The 26,883-nt window shown below is 54.5% G+C and overlaps 4 protein-coding genes across 4 annotated transcripts; all 4 read right to left on the bottom strand.

The window, feature by feature from the left end:
- Positions 1-19,251: 19,251 nt before the first annotated feature.
- On the bottom strand, positions 19,252-19,920 carry JKF63_03166 (uncharacterized protein; the record flags this gene model as incomplete). The annotated part of the gene is made up of 1 exon (XM_067899187.1): positions 19,252-19,920. The coding sequence occupies one exon, from the start codon at positions 19,918-19,920 to the stop codon at positions 19,252-19,254; it is 669 nt and encodes a 222-aa protein (XP_067755631.1).
- A 326-nt stretch (positions 19,921-20,246) lies between these two features.
- On the bottom strand, positions 20,247-21,415 carry JKF63_03165 (uncharacterized protein; the record flags this gene model as incomplete). Its single annotated transcript, XM_067899186.1, has 2 exons — positions 20,247-20,396; positions 21,233-21,415. The coding sequence occupies 2 exons, from the start codon at positions 21,413-21,415 to the stop codon at positions 20,247-20,249; spliced, it is 333 nt and encodes a 110-aa protein (XP_067755630.1).
- Positions 21,416-21,815: 400 nt separating this feature from the next.
- JKF63_03164 (uncharacterized protein) lies at positions 21,816-25,859 on the bottom strand (the record flags this gene model as incomplete). Its single annotated transcript, XM_067899185.1, has 1 exon — positions 21,816-25,859. One exon carries the CDS (start codon positions 25,857-25,859, stop codon positions 21,816-21,818), a length of 4,044 nt encoding a protein of 1,347 aa, XP_067755629.1.
- A 778-nt stretch (positions 25,860-26,637) lies between these two features.
- Positions 26,638-26,883, bottom strand: JKF63_03163 (uncharacterized protein; the record flags this gene model as incomplete). The annotated part of the gene is made up of 1 exon (XM_067899184.1): positions 26,638-26,883. One exon carries the CDS (start codon positions 26,881-26,883, stop codon positions 26,638-26,640), a length of 246 nt encoding a protein of 81 aa, XP_067755628.1.

Genomic DNA, 26,883 nt, shown 5'->3' with positions numbered 1-26,883 from the left:
CCGTGCTCGCGCACCATCTTCGTAAGTTGTTGGGTTTTATCGCGGTCCAAGTACACCATTGTATCCGACGGAACGATGCGTTTTGGTGGGAGGTACTGCTCGTAAATGGCGTCGAGTTCTATGTTTGATGTTTTGCCTTCGAGCATGTCGCCGCCCCACACTTCCTTGCCGAATTCGCGGGCAATATTCGACATATTTTTTGGTGTGTGTGTGGATTCCTCCTTCAAAACGACGGCTGCCGTTCCGTCGCGCATCAGTTTTTTGGATTTTCCTGCGGTTCGCCTCCGCGGTATGTGTGGCCTCTGCCTCCTGCGTTTCCGTTGCCGTAGCCGCCTCGCCTGCTACCATTTGAATAATTTCGTCCTTGGTAACTCTTGTAATTTGCGGGGGCGTCCGAGCGGTATTGAGTGCTTTGGCGCGTTTGCGCGCGCATGCGTTCTTTCATCATCCGAGAAACAAGCTCACGATCATTGGCATTGAGGGTGTCCAACTTTGCGCAAAGAGTGGTGGCGAATTCATCCCAGCTGCTCAAGTCCAACGCTCCAATTGGTGACCCGTCCGTGCCCACAATTTGCGCATACGCAGCTCCACCTTCAAGCGGGTCACATTTATCGTCCTTTGAGTTCCGGAACGTGCTTTTGGGTTTTTTGGTGTAACCAGCGCCGCCTTCAAATTCCGCCTTTTTAGTCATTACTGCAGCCTGCGCTGTTTCCATAATGTCTCGCGTGAATCTCGCCAGGCGTGGCGTTTGTGGAAGCAATGGCTCGCTGACTTCTTGGATAATTTGTCGCCATGTACGCATCTGGGCTCCCATCGCCCTTGCAACATGCACGTTGTACCGGAAAAGGCGCGTCGGCTTGGGTTCTTCGAGAAACATATCGAGCCATAACGCGATCCGCTCCCTATCGCTCAATTCTTTCAGCTCCGGCCCGGATAGGCCGAGCAGGATTACCGCCGACGCCGCCACGACTGGTGTCACCTGTGATGCTTCGATTGCCGTTTCCAGTTTTTCCAGGGCCCCTTCTAACGGGTCTCCTGTTGTTTGGCGTAGGCTCCGGAGCGCCTCGATAGCCTGTTTGTCTGCATTTTCCGTGTTCATGCATTCGCGGAGCCGTGTGTCCGCGTAGATGGTTTGCGCTTCCATCATGTTGTGTTGAATCCTCGCGTCACCGTCCAACGGCACCGTTCGGTCCCTTTCCTTGTCCTTTTCAAGACCCTCAGCCAGGCGCACAAGCTCTTCGTGATACTTCTCCGCTGAAATGATCCCTTGTTTGCGGAGACCTCTCCACGTCTTCGCTCTAGTCGACGTGCTTGGGTTGTTCAAAAAGAAACTGATGTCCACATCGCCCTCCTCGGTGGAAAGCGAAGCGATATCCGTCTTGTTGCTCATTGTTAAGCGCGAATGTTGTGAAGTACAATCGTCTTTTTGTGACGTGGCGGAACTTCTTGAACGGCTAGATGACGAGAAGCTGCGGATCTGCCTGGGCGCGTGCGTACGGTATTTTTTGTGCAAAATGTGTTTTTGTTTTCGTTTTTGCGTCAGAGACCGCATTAAACCCACTTAGATTACTTACTGGATTTGTATCCAATTCCATAAGAGACAGAAGTAGAAGGAGAGAGAACGAATAATCATTCGGTAAAGAGATAACAAACATACACGCATGTGACATCACATTTGTAGAAAACCACTTCAAGAGCATATCGGCACACAAGGTGCACTGGACCAAACCGTCCTGGGTACACCCGGGTCCGGGGTACCAAAATACATTCGGACCAGACATCTCGGACGAAAACCCGGACATGCATTCTTCAGAAATCCCCGCACCACACACTGCATAGCAGTGAATGTGCGTCACTCACTCGGAAAGCCGGCCGACCACATGGTACCCGACCCCTCGCTCGGACCCCTCCCGTGCCGAGCTTAAGCCCATTTCAATCCATCCAGAAAATCATGTACCATTCTGATTGCCTCCGTCGAAAAGACTTCGCCAATGAAACCCTAACCCCCAAATTTTAACTTAAATTTTAAATTTTAACTTCAATCTAAAACTCAATTTAATTTTACTCAACCACTAACCCAATCAACTCACCACTAATTGCTACTGACCTGTGTGGAGATGTGTCGCGAAAGAAAGAGGCCGAGGGGAAGTGAGGGAGGCGTGGCCTGAGGTGGGGCAAGTCATGGCATGATTCTTCGCGACCCCGATGGAAGCGGCAAGGCAGGCACGCGACTACAGCCGCGTGGCCGCGTAACTGGGGTTCCGTTCGTCCACCCTTCGCGTCCAGTCGCGTGTGGGACACGTCACGTCGTCTACATCTCTGTTGTGTGTTTTTCTGTGGCTTGGCACCGGTACCGGGGAAGCCCCCAGCACCGAGTGCCCCTTCATTTGTGCCAAAGGTGTGCATGCCAAACGGACATGCAAGAACAACGGATCACGAAAGAGAATCCAAAACATATGAAACTACAAAGGCAAATCAGCTCCGACTGAACAAACGGTGGTGCCCGAGGGAAAAAGGAAGAAGCCGAGGCGAAACGAGCACTCGTGTTGTCAGTGGGCAAAAAGATGAAGACAAGAGAATCTACTAAACTAGAGAAATCGAACAAATCAAAGAGTGACAGAAAACAAAGAAAAGATACTGGGTGGATGACAAACGCCCCGCCGGCGTTCGTCAGAGGGTTATGGCGAACACAGCGTGAATCCATGCTGTGTTAAGAGAAACTGGAAACAAGAGAATCTTTAGAGAAATCAATCATAAACGTTAGATATAGTTTTCCCATTTTTCAGGTCATCCTGGCTACCATTTCTTCACCCAGCGATGCCCAGCCATCAACTATTGAAGGGAAGATGGTGCTTGAAAAACTAAAGAACTTTTAAAGAAGAATGACCTTAATGGGGTCAACGATTCCCCTTGTTAAAGCCCACGGGGTGTTGAAACGCCATCGGCATATGAGGGTGGATAGCTTTCCGCCACGATCCTACCATCTCGGAAGCGCACCCTTTCAACTCAGACCCGCGCCCTCTTTCTTGGAAAGACCCGGGCGCGGGGGAAAAGGAGAGCTGGTCGAAACCCCCCTCGGGCACATGTAAAAATACGGAATAAAATCACACTCGCGTGGCATTCTTGACCACCTTGAAAACAAACTGGTTTGCTGATCTGCCATCGTGTGGCATAGAACAGCTTAAACTGAATCAACATTTCTTTAAGAAAAACCACTTCACCGTGGACCAGACACCGTCAGGAGTTCCAGTTCTCAGGGTTGGGTGGGTGGGCGTTTTTGCGTCAGAGACCGCATTAAACCCACTTAGATTACTTACTGGATTTGTATCCAATTCCATAAGAGACAGAAGTAGAAGGAGAGAGAACGAATAATCATTCGGTAAAGAGATAACAAACATACACGCATGTGACATCACATTTGTAGAAAACCACTTCAAGAGCATATCGGCACACAAGGTGCACTGGACCAAACCGTCCTGGGTACACCCGGGTCCGGGGTACCAAAATACATTCGGACCAGACATCTCGGACGAAAACCCGGACATGCATTCTTCAGAAATCCCCCGCACCACACACTGCATAGCAGTGAATGTGCGTCACTCACTCGGAAAGCCGGCCGACCACATGGTACCCGACCCCCTCGCTCGGACCCCCCCCCGTGCCGAGCTTAAAGCCCATTTCAATCCATCCAGAAAATCATGTACCATTCGATTGCCTCCGTCGAAAAGACTTCGCCAATGAAATGCTACCGACCTGTGTGAGATGTGTCGCGAAAGAAAGAGGCCGAGGGGAAGTGAGGGAGGCGTGGCCTGAGGTGGGGCAAGTCATGGCATGATTCTTCGCGACCCCGATGGGAAGCGGCAAGGCAGGCACGCGACTACAGCCGCGTGGCCGCGTAACTGGGGTTCCGTTCGTCCACCCTTCGCGTCCAGTCGCGTGTGGGACACGTCACGTCGTCTACATCTCTGTTGTGTGTTTTTCTTGTGGCTTGGCACCGGTACCGGGGAAGCCCCCCATAGCGCGCGGTTAGCCAGAAACCACTCTTGCATCTTTTCTTCCTTCGAAGTTCTTCATCTCATGGTGTGCGTGTGTGTGTGTGCGGGGTTGGTCGTCACACTTCTCCGCCCTCCTCGCGGGGCTGCTCTTCGCATAGCGGGCACCACGTTTGGCGGAGAAACGGCACACCGATGGGAGCTACACGTTCCACCTCCAGCGATCCCGTCGCGTCCACCCCAAAGTGGCGCGAGTAGGCGTCAGCCGGATTCTGCGCACCCTCGACGTAGAAAAACACTACGTCGATGCCTCTGTCACACCAGAGGTCATATGTGTACTCGAAAAGTTTGTTCAGTGCATAGCCTCTGCCGATGCCACCGAAACCGTTCAGGTGCTTTTGCGCAATCACAATCGCCCGGTGATCCGTTGCCAGCGCGATGCGTGCACCATCTGGAACGCGATGGTGTTCCACAATGTGTCGCAGCATCAGTTGCGCGGCGCGAGGTTCCGCATGTGCCGAGTACCTCGCCTGGAACCGGTCCGTCTCGAGGTCCGGATCTCCTAGTTGGCCGTCCGGATTCCTATGGCATTGTTGCTGGTATTTTCGCAGTTTTTCCAGCACGCGGGTCGCCTCGCCGTCCTCACCGCAGAGCTGCTGCTCCAGGTCCTCGGTCCAACGTTGTCGATACGTCCACACTTCCGTGGCGCCGGCCTCGCGCAGGTGAAGGACCGCACCCCAGCCTTCCAGCGACGCGTCGGTGAAACACACCGCGTCGTAGGCCGCCTCGTCATAGGACGGGTGACGTTCATCCGATATTCTCCACCACTGGTTGTGCACAAGTGCTCCGCCAATCTCCTGGAGTGTGCGCGAAACCGCCGAGTCAATGTATGGCACTGGGTCGTCCCAGTCGAAGCCCCGGAACGTCAGACGGAATATGCCGCGGTAGGTTCTCAAGAGCTTGAAGGCGCGAGCCGGGTTCACCTGGGTGGTGTGGAGCGCGAAAATATCAGCGAGATCAGCGACGCCAAACTGCGAATCGTGTGGGAAGTTTTCCGCAGCGCAATCTGCATCTTCGCCACGGTCTTGACCGAGTTCCGAATCAGACGTTCATGTCCGTTCCACATGTATTCCTCACCGAGAAACACCGTATTGGCACCTGCCATCTGCAAGATCGCTTCGTCGGACATCACCTCCAACTCGTCGCGGTTTGGTGATGTCATGAGGTTTGCCGCCTTGATGCGCGCCACGACCGCGCGCACCGCCATCAGGAACTCACGTTCCTGACCCTCCTTCGCTGCGATCAGAATGTTGTCGATGAGGGTGGTGATGGTGACTGGCGTGTCGATGTCGACGATCGTCCAGCGTCACGGCCTGACCCACGGCAACGCTCCATCGCGCACCGGTCGGAAGCGTCCGCAGACGGCAGCAGCGTCCGTCATGTCGTGCTCGAAACACGAACTTGTTGCGGAGTGTCGCCGCGATCGGGATAGCGTCGTAATAAGCTTCGAAATCGATCTGCAGCATGTAGCGGGCGTATCGCAACCGCTGCCGCCTTCCGAGGCGGGTGTCGTAGTGGACGCGTGGCACGTGATGTGTCGGGATCACCCGGTTCAGCAGCGGCTCCGTGATGAGGCGCCGTCTGCCCTTCAACTCGGGCACCGTGAACACGTTCACGCCATGCACTCCCTCAGGCAGTTGCGCCTGGGTACCCAACTCGTTGGCAGGACACGGCTCGAATTTTCCCATGTCGACTGCCTGGCGGATCTCGTCCGCTGTCAGGGCGCATTTTTTGATGGTCCGCGAGGTCCGCAATCCGTCATAGAAGCAGGGATCCAGGAAGCACTGGATCCGGCGAAGAAAACGCTTTGTGGAGGCGCGTTTTGTCGGCATCGTCAGCACCGCCTCCATGTCCAGCGGCGTGTTTTGTTTCGGCGCAGCGGCCAGTGCTTTACCAGCGCCGGCCTTTCCGCCATCACTGGACGAACCCGGACATGCGATCCACCATGTCCGACACCTCTTGCGGTGCAATCGCGAGGTTCGCACATGACGATTCCTGGGAGCGGAAACGAAACACCGAAGTCGCCGCTTCTAGCGGGTCTGGAACAACGCTCTTCCTGCGTTTTCCTTGCGGTCTCGGCCTCCACCGCAGCGCTGCTGGCCATACCCAGCGTAGCGCAGCAGCGTGGCTTGTTTGGCGTGGCCTGATATCGTCATCAAGTCCTTCAGCGGGACACCCGCTTCCGCCATGCAGCGGAGTGCGCCTTTTCGAATCGAGGGCAGCTGTGCGCCTCGCATCTCTGTCCGCACCTCGTGTGCGATCCGCGACCTCAGCTCCTCCGAGTGAGGCGCGAACAACTCCTCTGATGGTTTCCGTTTTGCCATCATCTCTTGCAGCGTGGCTGCAAGGTCTCTGGTCAGCATCGACGGCACAGGGTATGGGCCCTCGTCTTGGCACCTTTTCCTTTGCGTATCGTCAGGGTGATTCGCACGCACGGCTCCTCCTCTGCGATGGTGGTCGCTCTTCTCCTGCTGTGGTGGTCCGGCTCCGCAGCGGGTGTCGGAAACACCGTCACGTCCTTCACACGCAGCGTGGATATGTCGCACGCTCGCGCCGCGAATCCCCACATCATTGCCAAGAAAAGTGCAGCCCGAGGATGGCCTAGGCGAAGTCGGTCGAGGATTTTCTCGACCTGCATACGCGATACGAAAGGAGGCGCGTCTGGCACCGACTCCTTCATGAAGCGCTGCGCCGTGCCAAAAGCGCTTCGCCATTCCGGGTCGTCCTGGAGGCGAATGCCTCGCGATTGGGTGGAATAGAGCGGCAGGTCGCGCAGCGCACCCGCTACTCCCGCAAACGCCTTCGCTGTCGTTGCCCACTTCCATTTGCGTGCCCGAGCGGTCGACAGGATCAGGTCGATGCACGCCGACGGAAGACGCATGAGCATCTGCTCTGAATTCATGCATTTTATGCGCGTCAGCCATCGTAGATGGTGTGCGCGCGTGTCCGGCCTCACAAGACTCCATGCCAGCTGTGAGACGTGTGGCGGTTTCGCGCTGAAGAGGAACCAGTTTCTCGGGCAGGCCTCTGCTTCCTCTGCTTGCGAAAGAGGCCTGCCCTGCATGTTTAAAGGGTTTGAACGGATATCCTCGAGTGCTCGTTTCGCCTCCTCCGATATGTTCGCGTCGACATCGGCGTATCCATCACCTTTCCTGTTGCCAGGAATCCTGGATGTCTCGCCTTCATCGCCTTCATCGTTGATGTCCGGATCGACGTTCACTCCATCACCTGGCCATCTTTTCCGTCTGGTCAGGCGTGGCGCTGGATCATCCGAGCGACCTTGATGTGTCTCCGGCGTCGCACCTCTTGGACGAGGCACGTATCGGGACGCGTGGCGTGACGCACGCTGTGGCTTTGAGGTCGGGTAATGCGTCATCCCGGCGGGAATGTACACACCCACCGTCGCTTCCGACGCCACTTTTGTGAGGACGTAATAGCTCGGGTATCGCACCCCGTTCATGTCTTCCGGTGCCTCACGGAGTCTCGCTCCGAGGAGAAACTTATAGTTTCTAAACTGGTCAGATAACGCCGACATCGAGGGCCCTCGAACGAGATACAATTCGTCGATCGGAGGGTCCATCGACACCTCATCGGCTCCGTTCTCCTCACGGAAAATCACCTCATTCGGATCGGTCGGTGATGGATCCACGATGTGGATCTTCTTGTGGAGAAGTTTCAGCATCTCTTGAACACTATAGGGTTGCAGCGGTGTCAGTTTGTGTCGCACACGCTGCTGTCCAACGGCTGTGTCGCTCATACCGCGCGCGACACCATCGCCGGCTCTCGCCAGAGCCGTCGCAGCCCATAGGTGATCCAAAACAAATTCGTATACCCTCCTGGCGTGTTTGTTTGCCTCTGCGAATGTTTCTTCTATCCACTCGGAGATGCATTTCCCTTGTGGAGGTGGTGGTGATGGATTCGCCGGCACGTTTTCAGCTACACTCACGGTCGCGTTCGCTGGCATACTCCCTGGGATGTTCTCTGGGACAATCCTCTGCTCATTTTCTGATGCTTTTTCGGGAGTTTTCGCCGATGCGCTCTCAGGCTCGTGAGTCACGACTCGTGCTGATGCGCCATCAGCGCTCGTGAGCCACGTCTCGTGCTGATGCGCTGGTTGTTTCATTGACGGGCACGTTGTCCCGTAGTGCTGCAGCGCGTGCGTCGGCACGCGCGATCGCATCAATCAGCAGCATGTCCTCATCATCGGATGAGGGGTCGCTTACCAGTGGGGAATGTGATGTGTTTTCTGTCACCTGAACTGGATCCACGGACATTTGTCTACCACGTTTCTTTGCAGCCTTACGCCTTGGAAGCGGAGCATCCATCGAGGACCTGTCCGGACGTTTTCGGGACGACGCCTGCGATGTCGATTTTCTCTCCTGTGGTGTGCGCCTCGTTCGCGCAGCTCGGTCCACGTTCCTCTGCATCCTGGTTTCCCTTTTCTTCTGTCTCGAAGATGGTTTTGGAATGCTCTGGACCGCTCGTGTGGTGCGTGTCGTTGGTCGTTTCCGATTCGGCGGAGACTTTTTCGACTGCTTTACACCACCACCTCCGTGGAGAGCGTCGCGTGATCCGGATGATTGGACTGCGTCATCCATTTTTGCACGCTTCCATGGCATCTTCGCGATTTCATCGTAAAAGAAATCTTTCCTAGACACCGGGTGGTTCGTGAGCACCTTTCTCATTTTCGTGAGGAAATAATCACGAGGCGGGTGATACTGCGACGCCGCATAAAATAGTCGTCGCAAACACCGTGGCAAATCACGACGGTGATCAACCATTAATTGTAAATAATGACTGAAAAATGCCGCGGACATGAACAACCCACAATCATTGCTATAGCGTTCCTGACGTGGCGAAAATTGTTTCACCAAACGCAAAGCTGGCCAAACCTTTTTGAGGTTCTCATTGAGTTGTTGCTCCAAAATTGGGGATGGTGCGGAATCATAAAGGGATAACTGAATGCCTGTTGCATCCTCGTCGTCTTGCTCCAAAATGCCCGCTATCCAATGCTTCATAATAAAGATTGGAAAATAAACAAAGCCGTGCTCGCGCACCATCTTCGTAAGTTGTTGGGTTTTATCGCGGTCCAAGTACACCATTGTATCCGACGGAACGATGCGTTTTGGTGGGAGGTACTGCTCGTAAATGGCGTCGAGTTCTATGTTTGATGTTTTGCCTTCGAGCATGTCGCCGCCCCACACTTCCTTGCCGAATTCGCGGGCAATATTCGACATATTTTTTGGTGTGTGTGTGGATTCCTCCTTCAAAACGACGGCTGCCGTTCCGTCGCGCATCAGTTTTTGGATTTTCCTGCGGTTCGCCTCCGCGGTATGTGTGGCCTCTGCCTCCTGCGTTTCCGTTGCCGTAGCCGCCTCGCCTGCTACCATTTGAATAATTTCGTCCTTGGTAACACTTGTAATTTGCGGGGGCGTCCGAGCGGTATTGAGTGCTTTGGCGCGTTTGCGCGCGCATGCGTTCTTTCATCATCCGAGAAACAAGCTCACGATCATTGGCATTGAGGGTGTCCAACTTTGCGTAAAGAGTGGTGGCGAATTCATCCCAGCTGCTCAAGTCCAACGCTCCAATTGGTGACCCGTCCGTGCCCACAATTTGCGCATACGCAGCTCCACCTTCAAGCGGGTCACATTTATCGTCCTTTGAGTTCCGGAACGTGCTTTTGGGTTTTTTGGTGTAACCAGCGCCGCCTTCAAATTCCGCCTTTTTAGTCATTACTGCAGCCTGCGCTGTTTCCATAATGTCTCGCGTGAATCTCGCCAGGCGTGGCGTTTGTGGAAGCAATGGCTCGCTGACTTCTTGGATAATTTGTCGCCATGTACGCATCTGGGCTCCCATCGCCCTTGCAACATGCACGTTGTACCGGAAAAGGCGCGTCGGCTTGGGTTCTTCGAGAAACATATCGAGCCATAACGCGATCCGCTCCCTATCGCTCAATTCTTTCAGCTCCGGCCCGGATAGGCCGAGCAGGATTACCGCCGACGCCGCCACGACTGGTGTCACCTGTGATGCTTCGATTGCCGTTTCCAGTTTTTCCAGGGCCCCTTCTAACGGGTCTCCCGTTGTTTGGCGTAGGCTCCGGAGCGCCTCGATAGCCTGTTTGTCTGCATTTTCCGTGTTCATGCATTCGCGGAGCCGTGTGTCCGCGTAGATGGTTTGCGCTTCCATCATGTTGTGTTGAATCCTCGCGTCACCGTCCAACGGCACCGTTCGGTCCCTTTCCTTGTCCTTTTCAAGACCCTCAGCCAGGCGCACAAGCTCTTCGTGATACTTCTCCGCTGAAATGATCCCTTGTTTGCGGAGACCTCTCCACGTCTTCGCTCTAGTCGACGTGCTTGGGTTGTTCAAAAAGAAACTGATGTCCACATCGCCCTCCTCGGTGGAAAGCGAAGCGATATCCGTCTTGTTGCTCATTGTTAAGCGCGAATGTTGTGAAGTACAATCGTCTTTTTGTGACGTGGCGGAACTTCTTGAACGGCTAGATGACGAGAAGCTGCGGATCTGCCTGGGCGCGTGCGTACGGTATTTTTTGTGCAAAATGTGTTTTTGTTTTCGTTTTTGCGTCAGAGACCGCATTAAACCCACTTAGATTACTTACTGGATTTGTATCCAATTCCATAAGAGACAGAAGTAGAAGGAGAGAGAACGAATAATCATTCGGTAAAGAGATAACAAACATACACGCATGTGACATCACATTTGTAGAAAACCACTTCAAGAGCATATCGGCACACAAGGTGCACTGGACCAAACCGTCCCGGGTACACCCGGGTCCGGGGTACCAAAATACATTCGGACCAGACATCTCGGACGAAAACCCGGACATGCATTCTTCAGAAATCCCCGCACCACACACTGCATAGCAGTGAATGTGCGTCACTCACTCGGAAAGCCGGCCGACCACATGGTACCTGACCCCTCGCTCGGACCCCCCGTGCCGAGCTTAAAGCCCATTTCAATCCATCCAGAAAATCATGTACCATCTCGATTGCCTCCGTCGAAAAGACTTCGCCAATGAAACTTAACCCTAACCTCAACTTTAACCTAACTCCTAACCCTACGACTCTTAACCCTACGACTCCCTAACCTCACGACCCTAACCTCACGACTCCCTAACCCTATGACCCTAACCTCATGACTCCCTAACCCCATGACCCTAACCCTCACGACCCTAACCCTATGACCCCTAACCCTATGACCCCTAACCCTATGACCCCTAACCCTATGACCCCTAACCCTATGACCCCTAACCCTATGACCCCTAACCCTATGACCCCAGTAAAAGAACCGCCATCATATACCGAAGCCCCCGCCAATGCCGCAGAAAACAAGTCCACCTGCCAAACCCCTCTCCCCGCCCATGCAACCATTCAAATGAATCGTCAGGGATCAAGGTGGCGCCCAAAGCGGCCCCGAAAATCTTCACCGCTCTTCGCAGTGAGGTTCCCCGTGGCCTTCGCAGGTGCGGAAAACCCGGTGCATCTAGAGCCCATAGCCTTCCAAGCACCGAAGCTGGGGTGAGCAGAGGTATTCTTTGCGAGACATACATGATGGGGTGACACAAATCCGCTGTAGGAACGAAGCCCGTTTCGGTTCTCAGCGCCAGGGTCTTTAGCGACAGCTCGCCTGTCTTATATCCACGGAGAACACCATACGAGGACCAGTCGCCGCCACACAGACTGCGCACGAATTGGGTTGTCGGCGTGGTATCACGGCTCTCCTCTCGCGCGCGATGTGCGGCCCGCAGCGCTGCCAGCATGCCCGGGTACACACTAGGAAGGCCAGCCCGCAGTGACACCACCACCGTGCACAGGGGTCACGCAAGCACCATACAAGGCGGCACAGCCGTTGACAATCCAGGGAGCACTGCAGCAAGAGCTCTGCAGACACGTCTGCGAACAAACAGGGGCTTTTTCAGCACACGTGTGGCACACCAAGGGCCACCGATGTAGACCTGGCATCGAAACAGCGGAGCCCTACTATTCCCTCGTTGTTGTGGGCAGGTGGCCCTGTCGAAAATGGTCCCCAGACACTGCTGTTCAACGGTGACCCCGCCTGGATGTCGACTCAGAGGTAATACAGTAGCGGCTGCACCAATGGAGGACGACACGACAACAAACATGCCTACACTTTTGTCTTGTCTGGGGAGGGGTCGCGCCAAAACGAGAAAACGAGCGACAAAACAATAACCAATGCCACGCGTGGTATGCCGCATGGTGGATGGTACAGAACGGCGGCGGGTGAAGCAGATACAGCCCTGCTTACCCCATGCCGCTTCCGTGCGCAGTTGCGCTGCAGATCCGAGGGAGCATGAGGGTGAAGAGATCTTTTGTGCCAGCAGAGAAGATCAGCACCATGGACACACAGGTAACATTATCGTCACCACTGTGCGGAAAGACATGTGGGTGTGTAGAGCATGCGGACGCATCTGTGCGTCACGCACCTCTGATGCACAGGGGGTCACCGAAGGAGAAAGAGGAGGGGGTTGACAGTGGGATACACCACGCAATGCCGCTGTTGGGATGTGGGGTTGTATATTAATTTCAGGCGCGTTTTCAAAAACTGTGCACCATTTGTTTCCTGGGTTGCATCAAGAAAAAATTACATCATTTTGCATTTGCCATTCTTCTCCGCTTTACCCGTTCAGTTTGTCAGCAGTCCCTTCCCTTGTTTGATGTACCTCTCCTCTTTTTGTTTAAATGACAAGCGTGTTAACTCATCACACAAACATACACATGGGAAGCTCAACACACGGACAGACAGACAGACACACACCTACCTCCCCAGAGAAAATAGAGGGGGGCAAAGAGGGTGGCGGTTGGGAGAAGAGAAGACCCGTCGGAGTCGATTGTATTACTTACGCAATCACACGATTCTCTAGGTATGCAAGGAAGAACACGAGGGAGAAGTTCAGGGAGCATTCGACCCGTTGGAACCAATGGAAAAGGATATGAGAGATCCACGCAAACTCAAGTACGCGGGTAAAACAGGTACTAACTTAGTGAGGGGCATCTTCAAAAGAAACAGAGAAGGGGTGATGAAAGGCGGACGCTCAATTGGGCAAATAACAGGAAAAGGCCACCAGGGATAACGTGAGCGGGGGGGGGGGGCACCGCGTGGGGAAAAAAAACGAGAAAGAGAGAGAGGCCAAGATACATTTGTACAGACTCATTAATGTGCATAGACGATCGTAGGGAGGAACAAGAGGATTGTATTCACAAGGAGGGATATGCGTAGCATGCAGACCGACGTTTGCACACGTGCATGGAACATTAAGAGACTTCATTAGGGAGGGAGGCAATGACGGCGCCGCAGCAGCAGCGAATGAAAGGAGAAACACAGACACCCCAAAAGAAGGGAAATAAAGAGAAGAAATAGCCGTTAGAAATAAGGGTGGACTCGCGTACATCCCACGCTACGTCGGTGGCACAGTGATGTGAGTGAACGGTCCAGAACAGACGTTCCGCCGTCGGGTACATCTGAATTTTCCCACACGGCCTTCCGAGCCCTTTTCCGCGATTTGGGGGGCTCCCTCGCGCGCAAGGCTTGCACCGGCATCATCATTTATATATTATTGTCGTCTAAAGCAAACAAACTACGAGAGTAGGCACCAGTGCACCCGCTGTGACAAAAATGCACTTTGGCGACGCAGCAGCATCCGTTGACTCCACGCACTTGCCCTCCTTCTCCAAGTAGTAGCCTTCAGCACAGCTTGTGCACACGCCTTGGGCATCGCACTCGGTACAGTGGTCGGCTTTGCAGGGGTCCTTCACGCAAACACTGTTTTCCAGGTGGTTGCCAGGAGCGCAGCGTGTGTGCACACCTCTGGAATCGCGGTTGTCAGAGCGTTCCTCTGCGCAACTGGGCATGCACACCCCGTTACGCGGGTGATATCCCTCCGTACAGACTGAGCATCGCCCCTGGCCATCGCACTCGGCACAGTTGTCGACCACACAAGGGCTCTCGTCGCACGCCGGATCTCCATAGGCAGTGCACGTTATACATCCAGCGCTGTTGCAGCGGTATTTTACGCACTCGCCACTCATCCAAACGTAGGTATCAGCACAGCTTGTGCACGCGCCCCGGGCATCACACTTACTGCATCGTTTGTCTGCGCACGTGAGCCCACATACACCCTGGAGATCCGGGTGGAAGCCCGGCTTGCATTCGATGCAATGGTGGATGTCAGTGTCACTGCAATCGACACAGCGTTCGTCAGGGCAGGCATCCAACGCAGCAGCGTAGGTGATAAACACCGCAAGTGTCATGAACACTAGCAGAAACGTCCTCAGACTGGAGGGCATGGCGGCGAGAAGTAGATAAGGGGGAGGGGGGAGAAAAGAGAATATGTTTGGGTGTGGTGTAGGCAATCGGGAGGAATCGGGCAAAAATGCGGTTGCGCGGAGATCGGAGACGAGCGTGGTTTGGATGTTGAGTCTTTGGCAGTCTGTGTAGCCGCACAACGAATGGAAACGGGAAAGGGAGGGGAGCCCATTTGGAGAGGCGAAGTGTGGAAAGACCGTCGCATGGCACCGTCCCCGCTGAGATTGGCACTATCCGAGACCACACAATGCTTAAGTATAAACATCGGTGTGCATAACATAGGCAAGGGCTCGCTCTTTGTACAGAGAAAAGAATATACAGGCCAGGGATGTCAAGTACACCCATGGCACTGGCTGGAAGCTGAGTGCGCCCCGCACTCCCTGTCAGGGTACTTGCTTTTGCCTTTATCCCTACACATTTGTCTTTCTCTTTCCAAGTGCCCAAGCGCGCGGGAGGAAGGGAAACGCACGCGTACATGTGGACAGGTGTGCCCCACAGTGGAGAAGCAACGAACGCGCCCCTGCAGTTGACCTGCCAACCATGTCTAATTCAGATTCCCTTTGGTTCTGGACGTCTTTGACTGCCGCACAGGGAGAGGGGAGGGGAGGGGAGGGAGTCTGCGTCAGTCACATCAAGTGAGGGACAACAGTGGGAGTGGGACGTGACACTCCGCTGCACTGCTGAAGCTGCACTTGGCGTCAATGTGGTTGCTTGACATTCGCTGCCTCTCACATTGGGGGCCTTTTGCCTCCTTGAGTAAAAGACAAATAAAAAACGACGACAGCGAAAAAAAAAACTCACGCGAAATGATGAGAGGGGGGAAGAGTAAACCGCGAAAGGGAGGGGCCTAGTGAGAAGTGGAGCATGCCTACCAGCAAGACTCAGGGCGGGGAGGGGAGGGGGGAACATCGGTGTAGGAACCACGCGCACAGCCACCTAAACTCCTGACCGAAGCCTGGTGCCACGCGGTGCGGAGCGGGGGGTCGCCTCCTTTCCAGTCTCCGCACCCGCAGTCACACGCACACGCACACGCACGCACACGCACCACCGCACTCCAGCGTCCACCGGGGACACTATTTTCCCTCAAGGGTGATGCGGTTCTCTCGTGGTGGCGATAGACTCCCGTGCTTGAATAGACGGTGTGTGAGCGATACATCGACGGCCGGTATGCCTAGTGCGCGTCTTTTCTCAGACGACACGCGGCAGTACAAGGGACCGTGCTGGATCACAGCAAGAAGAAAAAACAAGAGAGATGTGCAACCGGAGACCGCCGCCCCTCCTCTCCACGCACAAATGGCAAACACCAAAACATACACAGCCCTTTGCTGGAATCACTCCCCCCTCTCCAAGGATACCGACGAGCAGTAAAGGTGTCTCCTTGTAGCTTACCCTGGTGGCGTGCATGGGGGGGGGGAGGGAGAGAAGCGGGAAGCAGTCAAAGAGAACAAAAAAGGCGCGTGCAGGACCGCGTGTGCCTCCACCTTTGCGGTTCTTGATCCCGTTCATCGCTTTCCCTTGCACCTCATATGCAAGCACACTCCACAGTTGTAATGGCATACGCTCCTGCAACACGGGAGGCGCCATGGCGGCCGCGCAGCAAGGTGATGCTTAGATGAGAGTACGCTGCACTCCGCCTGAGGACTCTCATGTTGAACGTGACACTGACATGAGAACAGTGGAGACACAGTGAACGCAGTAACGGCGACAATCTGAAGGAGGGGGAAAAATAAGCGCGACGGCACAACGAAAGTGTACTGCAAAGGGTCCCTCGACTCGAGGAAACGTGGCACGCTCCCGAACACATAGTGGTGTCTTGTGGCGAAGGACAACATATAGAGCAAATGCCCTTCTTCCTTCTTCCACATGACCCCGTGTACGCTTGCAACCCAGAAAGTAAGGGGGGCGCAGCAGACATGTCAGGAGGCGCCACGTGAGACAGTACGCTTCTTGGAGGTCTAGTCCGGACAGCAGACGGGCACTGTGTGACGTGCAGACGAAAAGAGAAAATGCAGAAGTGGGAAGGAGGGAAACCGGAAAAGAACACGACGACGCTGTAGCACGTGGACAGATGCACAACTACACACAGAAATGATCTTTAGTGCAAACGGAGTGGAGAGAGCAATGAGTAGGTGTGCAGGTCGCTGTGCTAGCGAGCAACGGCGGGCGCTTCCACCCCCCACAGGGCCAAGCGGGATGAGTGGAGGGAGATCAAAGGAACAAAAAAAAACGATTAATAAACCAATGGTGCACATACAAGCAGAATGAAAATTAAGTGGGAACACGGAGAGCTGCTCAACAACTTCTTGGCAAACGCCAACGACCCGGGCAATTCACATGTGTCACACATTCGTGGAAAGCGAAACTCCCTCGAGAAAACGCAGTCTTCGAGAAAGAGAGAGAGGGGGAGAAGGCGGGAATGGGGTGTCGGAAAAGTGCGTCGTGAGGTTAATGAGAAGAAAAGAGCAGCGTTCAGGGGCGGTACGGCTCCGCATTGCTTCGATGGCGTGGCATTTGGCCTTCCCTCTCCCTCTCCCTCACACACACACACACACACACACACACACACACAGAAATTAAGTGCCAGTCATATGGCGCACCCCATGCGCCCCACATTGTGATGAAACACCTTTGCAAGGCAAACCAAGACACACACAAGATGGAATCAAAAAAAAGGGAACGTGACGAGTCACGTCCGGTGCGGCCTGGTACGCACACTCGTTGCGGCCCAAACACGCATCATTGGCGTGTCACCGTCACGTGCATCAAAATTGTGTCCAAACAAAGCACTGCGGCTGATCAAAGGAGCAGGGCTTGAGCTGGCAGCATACCAAACGAGCGGTGCGAGGTTATCCAGCTCTTTGAAGCCCCTGAGATTAGTGCTTTCAGTTCGAGATCTTTCTCGATGCAGTTGAAAGAACATCCACTTGCCCCCCGCCTCCTTCCCAACTACAACCCTGGGCAAGCCTTCGATGCTTGATAGATGTGCGGTTCGTAGCAGACCAGTGCAACAAAACTAAAATTTAAACGCTCCCAAAATCAACAGAAAGGGTTGAGTCTTCACATGACAACCAGGAAAGAGCAGAGGCCTTGATTACTGTCAACATCCTCGGACTTGGCAGTGTCTTTAAACAGCATCTTTGCGTGCAGTGACAGAATGGCGCCCTGGGAAGACGCCATTACTGCAATCGGCCGAATTGCTCTCCAGACAGCTTCCTGGAAAATCTGATAATGTAAATCTCAGGGATATCTGCAATAGTCACTGATGTGCTTTAGGTGTCCATACATCTCCCCCCTGCTGGAGCGGGGAGACCGTAAGCCAAATCGATAGACGGCGGAGAATATCTCAGCCTTCATCAAGAGACGGTTCACAGGGGGGTTGGGGCCTCAGGCAGAATCTATCTTAGAGTCGACGGTCGTCATGGTCAGGGTTATTGAAATTCGTTTCACGTATCTTGCCCCACCTTTGCATCAGGGGGCCGAGGCCTCCACTGTCAAGAGTCGCACCTACAGAGACCATTGCGCTGTGGTGTAGGTCCTTCCCCGGCAAGATAGCCAACCTCCACGCTTTGAACAACAGCCCGCAATTCCTTTGAGAACTTGGGGAAATCGTGGGGTTTCTGAATGAGTCGTGTCCGACACTGGAGACACAAGAAGGAAGTGGGGTGATTTCTGAGCACATTGGCACCCTCGGTAACAGAGCAGACAGGACCTGGGTCCTAATTGAATAAATAAAAAAAGTGCGCAAGTGAACATCGGAACAGACCCAACTGTGGCAGCGTTGGGGGAGATTTGATTGCTCCCGAGTGAACGTCTGCATGGAACACTTCTCCTCCCAGTACACGCAGGTACACTTTTGTTTTTTTTTCTGGGCGTCAATCGCAACTCAAAACATGTTGGCTAGTGCGTAGCATAAGTGTGGTGATTTAAAGATGGGATTTGGGTGTGATAAGTCGTGAATAGTAGATGGCAGTCGTGTAAGTGATGTGAGAGTGGGTTGTATGAGATATGTGGCGCTGCTAGAGGTGCAACGAGTGGCGCTGGGGATACAACGACGACGCTTCTCTCATTCCAAACCCCAGGTTGCGCAGGCTATTGGCCGGAGGGGGAAAAAGGGTCACAGAGGGGATGATAGTCCGGCAGCCTTATGGCAATACATGACATGCAGAATACAGTCGTATTCAAAGAACGCATACACGCTGGTGGTGATTGTGCAACACCTCGGGTTTGCTAAAAAAAAAGACGAATAAGCCTGATGGACGATCCCTGGCTTCAGTCGACTTTCGGGCGTAGAGGACAAAATGCGAATCAGTGACGCTGGTTTCGTGAGGCTCGTGAAGGAGCCCCGAAAAACTGTGCGGAGCAGGGTCCTCGCTTGGGGGGAAAATGAATGAGAGATGAGCTCAGTAAAAGTCGTCGTCCTGCTTGTGTTTTTTTTTTCCTGGGCGCCGTCGGTGTGTGACGACGACTCCTACGCGGTGGTATAGCAGCTTGAGCTTTGGGCCGCTGAATGAGAGATTCCAAAGGGGTCGCTTTGTGCGCAGTGAGCGGCGGAAATTCATTATCTGTGATGTACTATGGAAAAATTGTGAGAGGGAGAGTGCTTGCAAATTCCACACAGCCCTATCATGAGTTTGAAATGACATGACAGCTCGTTCTTTTGCACCACCAAATGCTCCCACATCACCAGGTAGAACGCGAAAGAGAACTTATATGGTTCTCCGGGGGAGAACTAGGTGTGGTGTGGTAGGAGTAGTGGCAGTGGCTTTGCGAAGGCATGCAATATACGTACTCAAGGGCAGACAACAGGCCCCCTTGAACCTAGAAAACTAGTGAGGAGTACTAAACAGAATGCTGTGCGTCACCACCTTGGAGATGTGCCACTCGACCCAGACGAAGTTGGCATCGTATCAGGCGTTGGGCTAAAGCCGGCTGACGTGGAGATGTCCTCCTCCTTCATGTTCACAGGAGTTTGACGCGAACGTGTCCAGCGGCGCATAATCTCCTGATCAATGTTCTTCGCCCCTTCCAGCACTTTCCGGTGCGCTTCTGTCGGTGCTCCGTCTTGGGACTCGTCAAACTTGGTGACCGCCTTTCGCGGATCCGAGACTCCGAAAGAGATCTTGCTGGGCTTGTGCGCCAAAGCAAATAAGATGTTTGAGAAGAGCTCGACGGCATGCTGGCATCTCGAAGCCTCTTGCAGGATTGTCGGATCTGGCAGGGCTCGCTTTTTCGTCGTGGGCGAGGCCGTCGCGAGTGCTTCTTCGTACTGCCGCACTTTGTTCTCTGAGGGGCATATGCTCTGCATGTAACGGCATCTCGACTCGCAGATGTCCAAGTCCTCTAGCCGCCGCTCTTCTGCGACGGAGTTATAGACACTTTCCCATCCTTGCGGAGCGCGACTGCCGTTCTCCAGGATGCGGGCCGTCTTTTGGAGGCATACTCCACGACAGTCGGAGCACCGCAGCACAAACTCAGCTAAAGAGAAAGCTTGGGCCTCGTACGAATCTTTGTTCTCTTGAAGGGCCATGATAAGAACCTACCAGTAGTGTGTGTGTGTGCGTGTGAGTACATGAAACGCACAACTAAGATGGGGGTTATGAAAAGGGAGGGTAATCTGAAATGGAAGGGGCGAAGTACATGATAAATGGGCCGACGCCCTTGTGCCGGAATCGGCACCAAGTGCAGGCGTTCAGGACGATTGAGATAGCGTCAAGACGCCCATACACTTCATGGTGGGTTGGCCTCGAAACGCAAGGGTATTTCTTGTTGTTTTTTTTTTGACGATGAGGAAAAAAATAAATCAAAGAAAGAAAAAAAAACAGCGTTAGTAATCGTGAGCGATCCGCAAGCTGCTTAGTCGAACAGACCGAAGCCCATATCGTCGTCCGCTTCCTCCTCGGGCTCGTCCTTCTTTGTCTCAGCGGCCGCGGCAGCGCTCGCGCCGGTAGCGGTGGCGGCGGCAGCAGGGGCAGCAGAGCCCGAGCCGACCAGCTTTGTCCGGCCCTCGGCCATCACGTCATTGAAAGACTTGCCCTCCAGCTCGGTGAAGAGGGCATCCACGCGGGAGGAATCGATGGCAACGCCGGCGGCCTTCAGGACAGCCTGAATGTCAGCCTTGGACGGCGTCTTGCCAGAAAGCGCCACGAGGGCGTACGCGGCAAGGTACTGCATATTGACTACCCCTGTTGAGTGTGAAGGGGTGAAGCATTGTACCATAAGCAGAAAGCGAAAAGATTGACGGGGTAGGCCCAGTGGGGAAAAAGAGGGAGAGGTGGTGGCGAGGAATAGGCGACATGATAACTCAGCATACCAGAAGAAGAGCGCCGAAAAAAATGTGGAACAGCACTGCTCGGTGAGGACAATAGTTTAGGACAGGAAAACTGAGCTGTTGCCCTACAAAGCACTACAAGTGCCTTTTAGATTGCATCGTCCTTATTGGGCCTCTTTTTTATGAGAAGAGAAGCGACAGGGGAGGCAGGGAACTCTTTCGTGGGTGTTTTTGAGGTGTTTGACAGCGCCAAGAATAGGCACGTGTTCTTCTCACCAACATGTCCCGCACAAGCTCCTTTACTTGAAAAGTCGTTGTACTTCAATGGAGGAAAACCAAAACAAGGTAGAAAGAAACATGAAAACAACCTATAACAACGAGGAGACAAATCTTGACTCAGCGGTAGAGGCGTACGACGACCTGCAGTAGATGCGGCTTAGTCGAACAGACCGAAGCCCATATCGTCGTCCGCTTCCTCCTCAGGCTCGTCCTTCTTTGTCTCAGCGGCCGCGGCAGCGCTCGCGCCGGTAGCGGTGGCGGCGGCAGCAGGGGCAGCAGAGCCCGAGCCGACCAGCTTTGTCCGGCCCTCAGCCATCACGTCATTGAAAGACTTGCCCTCCAGCTCGGTGAAGAGGGCATCCACGCGGGAGGAATCGATGGCAACGCCGGCGGCCTTCAGGACAGCCTGAATGTCAGCCTTGGACGGCGTCTTGCCAGAAAGCGCCACGAGGGCGTACGCGGCAAGGTACTGCATATCTCGGTGGGAAAACTGAAGTCAGAGAGAGCGGATATTCAGGAGACACGGTCATTCGTGCGCGACGCGCGTTATTGATGTGGTGACGAGAGAGAAGAATAGATGACAAAAATGGGTGGGGGTAAGCCAGAAGGCACATGGTCACCGTGTAAAGGGTGACTAGGGAAGGCGAAATTACATTTTAAGTTGGGATTGAATATCCTCTTTTGAGACGGTGTGCAAATGACCGAGAGGCTCATGGGCATGTACGGATATCCGCTCTCTCGCCTGGCCTTTTGTTTTTTTTGCCATTCCTTGGGTAGGGGAGGGGGGGGACTCCGTTAATCGGGATTCAGAGGAGAAACACTACGACACGCGAGTATAAATCGGGTCTTCAGGTCTGATCTGCCGAGCACCACGACTAGTGCACGCGCTGAAGATTCACAACTTGCTGCTCCACCGCCTCGGTCGTGAACGGAATCAGTGGAAGGCCTCCTTTCTCCAAGAAAGAATTCGCCTGTGCGACTGTTTCATCACGGTACTGTTCAAATGGTTGCATTTCGGTTTCCACGGCGCTGAGCCTGCACTGCTCCTGTTTGGCTGGCGGTGCTACAAACAACCCAGACTCCTCTACGCCCTGGGCGAAAGCGTGGAGAAACACGTCCGTGGCGACGCGGCAGACGTGGTCCTTCTCGTGGGCCGACAGCTGCACGAACTTTTCCACCATGTCCCCATCGATAGTGTTGAACGATTCATACCGGCGCAGACGCTCGCGCGTCAGTGCGCATCCCGTCTTGGAGGCGAGGTAGCTCACCCCTCGTTCTTGGCCGGTATGTAAAACCTCCCGAAAGATCTGGTGCGAGAGACCGGCTAGCGGCCGCAGCGTACGCTGCAGTGACACCTCCAGCGAGCGCAGGACAAGGTAAGTAGCGATATGCAGCGGTGTCACCACTCCAAAACCACCGTGTGCTGTGGCAAAAACGAGCTGTGGGCCAGCAATCCCAGGCAAAATCAGCTGATTCAGGACCGAGGAGGACAGTGATGGGGGCTCCATCAGTGACGTTGCGGCAAAGCTGCCTTGCCTCACACACGTCACCAAATCACCTACGTGGAATTGTGCACGCAATTCGTAGCGGTACTGCGGAGTCGAATTTGCAGACGGACTAGCATCGCCGTCTCGTGCCTCAACGGGTGCGGGCACCACCCTCAATGCAGTGAAGTTTAGGTTATCATCGAACAGGCAAAGGTTCTCCGCGTCGGAGCTGACGTGCCCATCTATGACGCCGCGCAGGTTGGCGTCGCAGCAAAGAGCCTTTAGACCACCCTGTAGGGTGTCCACCTCGATATAGAAGGCGCTGTGGCGCACGTCTAGTGCAACGAGCACCGAGGCGGCCAGGGCTGTGTTATAAAGAGGTATCAGCTTGGTTACCGTCAACCCGACACGGCAACGTTCCTCCGCAACAAAGGTCTGATCCTCTGAGGTCCACTTGTACAAACAGACACATCCATTCACACCGAGCGCAATACGGCCCTTGTAATGCGGTACAGTAGCACAGCACTGCAGCGCACCACCGATGTCCTTGCTGGCGATGAGGTGCAGCCGCTGACGCTGGTGGCTCTCCCGCAGCGAAAACCAGGCAATTCTGCCAGAGCGTGCACGCTGCTCATCGGGAAACGTGAAAGACGACCCAACAAGAAGCAGTTGCTGACACTCCTCGTCGCTTACCGCGGCATGCATGCTCGCCGGCGCGCTCATCAGCTCGCCGAACCTCTCCCCAGCCACGCGATTTTCTGCACCGTCTAACCACGCCATGTGGAGAAAGACGCAACGCTCGTTTTCGAGGAGCGGCACGGCAGCACCACGCCACATGGCTAGGTCCGTAGTCCACGGGGACTGTATGACAGCCGACGGGAGGAAAAGGATCTCGTCCCCCTCGACCTTGCGCACCGACATCGCATAGCCACCCCAGGATGGAACCTCATGCAGATGGGTAATTGTTTCACCGATGGGCAAGAACGTCTGAGACATTTTCTCGAGAGCCTCAAGGGAGCCAATATGAAGGCAGCCATCTTGCTTGGAATAGAGGGCATAGCACTGTAAATCGGCGTCCAGTGTCGCGGCGGCCGAGACGCCCATCAGGTGCAGCCCAGTAAGCTGGACACCGCCACCAGGACAACACAACACAACAAGGGGGTCGTTGCCGAGGCACAGAAATGCCGCATGTGAGCCTCCGAGCTCTTGGAGCTCGAGCAGGTGAGGAGCGACAAACACAGAACGCCGCGTCTCCCCCCGCCGCAGAAGGTTAACCGTGGTCTCAATCAGAAACCCGTGAAGGGTGCCTACGTAGATGATCGGCGACACATCCATGTCCTCCACGGACGATGACAGAAGATGCGGTGCTGTACATACGATACTGCGGGGTACCGAGTCCAACTGAAGCCGCCCTATCAAGTCCGTGTGGCAGCGCCCCATCTCGTACATACAGACAGCACCGTCCCACTGCCCGACAACCAGCAGTGTCGAGCTCACCAGCGAGAGTGCGGACACCGCGACGCAGCCGGGTGATGAAACGGTGTGGAGGAGTTCCTGGCCACGGTAGATGATCACAACGCTCCCGTCACACACGGCGGACAAGCCGTGCCGAATAACCGCGAAAAGGATATCTGGGTCATCGGCTTGCCGGGGAAGCTGCGATACTAACTCGTACCGAGTACCAAACAACCGTACCCAGGCAATGCCACGAACGGAAACGAGTACCAGTATGTCCAATTCCGCATCGGGGCCAATTTCCACGAGGAGGTGGCGGGAGGCTACCTCGGGGAAGAGACTAGAGGGAAGCTCCTCCAGCTTGAGAGCTCGCGATGAGACACGGAAGAACCGGTTTGCCGCAGCTGCTGACGTGAGGCACATTAGTCCGCTGGCACAAAGAACGCGCTGAGGTTGGCAGTGAAGAGGGATACTCGCCTGCTCCCGGAGCATCACAGCGCTTCGCAGCACGCTGATGCCGCCACTGCGGTGGATGCCGGTGGAGGCCACGACACTGCATCGTCCACCATTTTGATGCGTGGTCATGTCGAGCACCGCCCCGCAGTTTTGCAGCACTCGTTCGCAGGACGCCTCATCGAGGCGCACAGTAAAACTACTGTCCAATCGGGAGCAAAGCAAGTAGAGATCTGCGCGCAGTGCAACTATCTCTGTAGGGATCGTCGGCGCTGGATGCGGCAAAAAGCGGAATTCCAACTCAGGACCTTCACCGCTCATGTTCCTCGAGAGCACCGCCACACGTGCTAGGACACCGTCGCTGAAGCCGATCACCAGCTCTGAGCCGTCAGCGGACACGGACGCGCAGCTCACCTCCGGGACTACGTGCCGTGAAGGTATTTCGCGAGAAAACACGCCCTTGCGCGGGCGGACTTGATGGATTAGCGTGACAAGGTGATTGCCCACAACAAACAGACCATGGCGACTGACGACGATGCGTGTCGCGGTAGGGTCGACATTGGGTTGCAACAATCCACAACGACGCACTCGAGAACCAAGCCAATTTAACGCTGCAGGTGCAGTCGGTAGGTAACCCGGTTGGAGAATTAGATTATCCCCATGGCTAGTCTCACCTGCCGATCCAGGCTCGGTCACAGGCGAGAAGGACAGCTCATACACGGAGACGTGCGCCTTGCCGTAAGGATCTGTATAGAGCACGTAGAACGAGGTAGACGCCGACGCGTTGTCTTCCCTGGTCGCTGCCACTCCAGGCCGCTGTGTAGGTGAGTACGCCTGCCCCATTAGCCACGGTGAGGGAAGCCCAAAAGAAATATCCTTCACGTCATACTCAGTGCAGTCCATGTAGGAATGAGAAAAGATCTCAGCCTTGGCATGGCGACCGATGCTAGAGATCAAATCCGGAGAGAAAAGTCGTGTTAGATGACCGTTCTGCTTGCGCTTGACCACGTCTCGGGCGAGAGCGGCAAAGACATCGAAGTAAAAAAGCTCCCCGCGTGTAAGTGCAAAGGCGACGAGCGGTGGCGATGCGCCAGCACCAATGACAGCGCTGGAGCAGCAGCACAGCTCCACCTCGCCGGGGTCATATTGGTACATACAGCCACTTGGCTCGCTATGAAAAAGTGTGGTCATGCGCAGCGGCGCGGCGCCACTGTTCGGCTCGGCGGATGTCTCAAGCGCTGCAAGGATAATCTCCTGTTTAAATGTGCACAGAAAGAGCAGGTGCCGTGGAGGCTTCTGCGGTGCGGATGGGTCTACAATGAGAACGGCACAGATATATTTCAATGTGCAATGCAGGTGAAAGTCTTGCACATGGTCGATCCCAGAACTCCCCTGGCGACAGGCATAGAGGGACAGGAGAGAGCCTCGATTAAGCGCGACAAAAGTTATCCCATTGCCACAGAAGTTGCCAACGCATGCGCCAAATACCGCCGCTGACGGTCGTGAGGTCGATAAAACGTACATGTGTGCCCCAATGGGGATGAAACGGGGGTATATAAGGAGCGATGTCGAATAGACCAACGAAAGCCAAGGCGAAATAGGAAGCTTTGCGCCATGTATGTATATGTGAGGGAGGTCAGAGAGACGTACAAACATTTTAGAGTTGGGAAAAGCGCGCGAGCAAGTCAGTAAGCAGTGGGGGGGATGTAGATGTGAATCACTAGAACAGACGTGAGATTGTGCGAGGGCCTCGACACTATACACACCGGTAAAGTGTTTCGCGGTGAGCAGCCCTACGAAGGCTCGAGTGTGCAGCCACGAGCACAGCCACTGAAAACTCACGCAAAGCAAGAGAAACCTTGGGGTGGAAAACCAAAAAAAAAAGCTTTGCTTCGCCGATAGAATTTGCTTTTCATTTTTTAAGTCCAGCTGGAACGTCGTCGTCCATGAATACAAGAGCGTGACCGCCCGCATGCCGGGATAATTGTGTGAGTCCAAGGCGGATTGAGCACAGCCGATTTCGGGGAAGTACAACGGTCTGCGCTGAGAAATAGACTTCACACGTCTACTGCTCTGCTCGTGCGTGGACAGTGCGGTGGACGTTCTTCAGTTCTTCCCTTATACGTTTGAAGCTCATACTACTACACCACCGTCGCCAACAAAGGCGCCTTTCTTTGAATTTCTCTCGAGTTACTGAAATTGCGTGTTCCATGAACGCGCTTTTGGGGGGAGGAGGAGACTAGATGGAAACAAAACAAAAAGAATCGCGATCTTCGCCTACGGGAGCTCTCGCGTACAGATCCTAATGCTGGTGTTGGGGACCAGGAACGGTCATCCACCACACCACCAGAGAGCCAAGGGCCGCCGTGAGGAGAACTTTGTCCATTACCGTGTCCCCGCCCGTGGCAGAAGCGCCAGTTTGGGTTGTCATTTCGGGGGCCTTTGTGACCGGTGGAGCTTTCTGAGCAGCAGGTGCAGTCTTCGAAACCGCGGCAGCGCGGAGGAGGCTGCTGCGCTGCAGTGCGGTGATGCAGGTGCGACGAAACAT

This window comes from Porcisia hertigi, chromosome 30 (genome assembly GCF_017918235.1).
Source record: "Porcisia hertigi strain C119 chromosome 30, whole genome shotgun sequence".
In the NCBI taxonomy this organism is placed as follows: Eukaryota; Euglenozoa; class Kinetoplastea; order Trypanosomatida; family Trypanosomatidae; genus Porcisia; species Porcisia hertigi.
The sequence above is the reverse complement of the archived record's forward strand: the minus strand, read 5'-3'. Positions and strand labels throughout refer to the sequence as shown.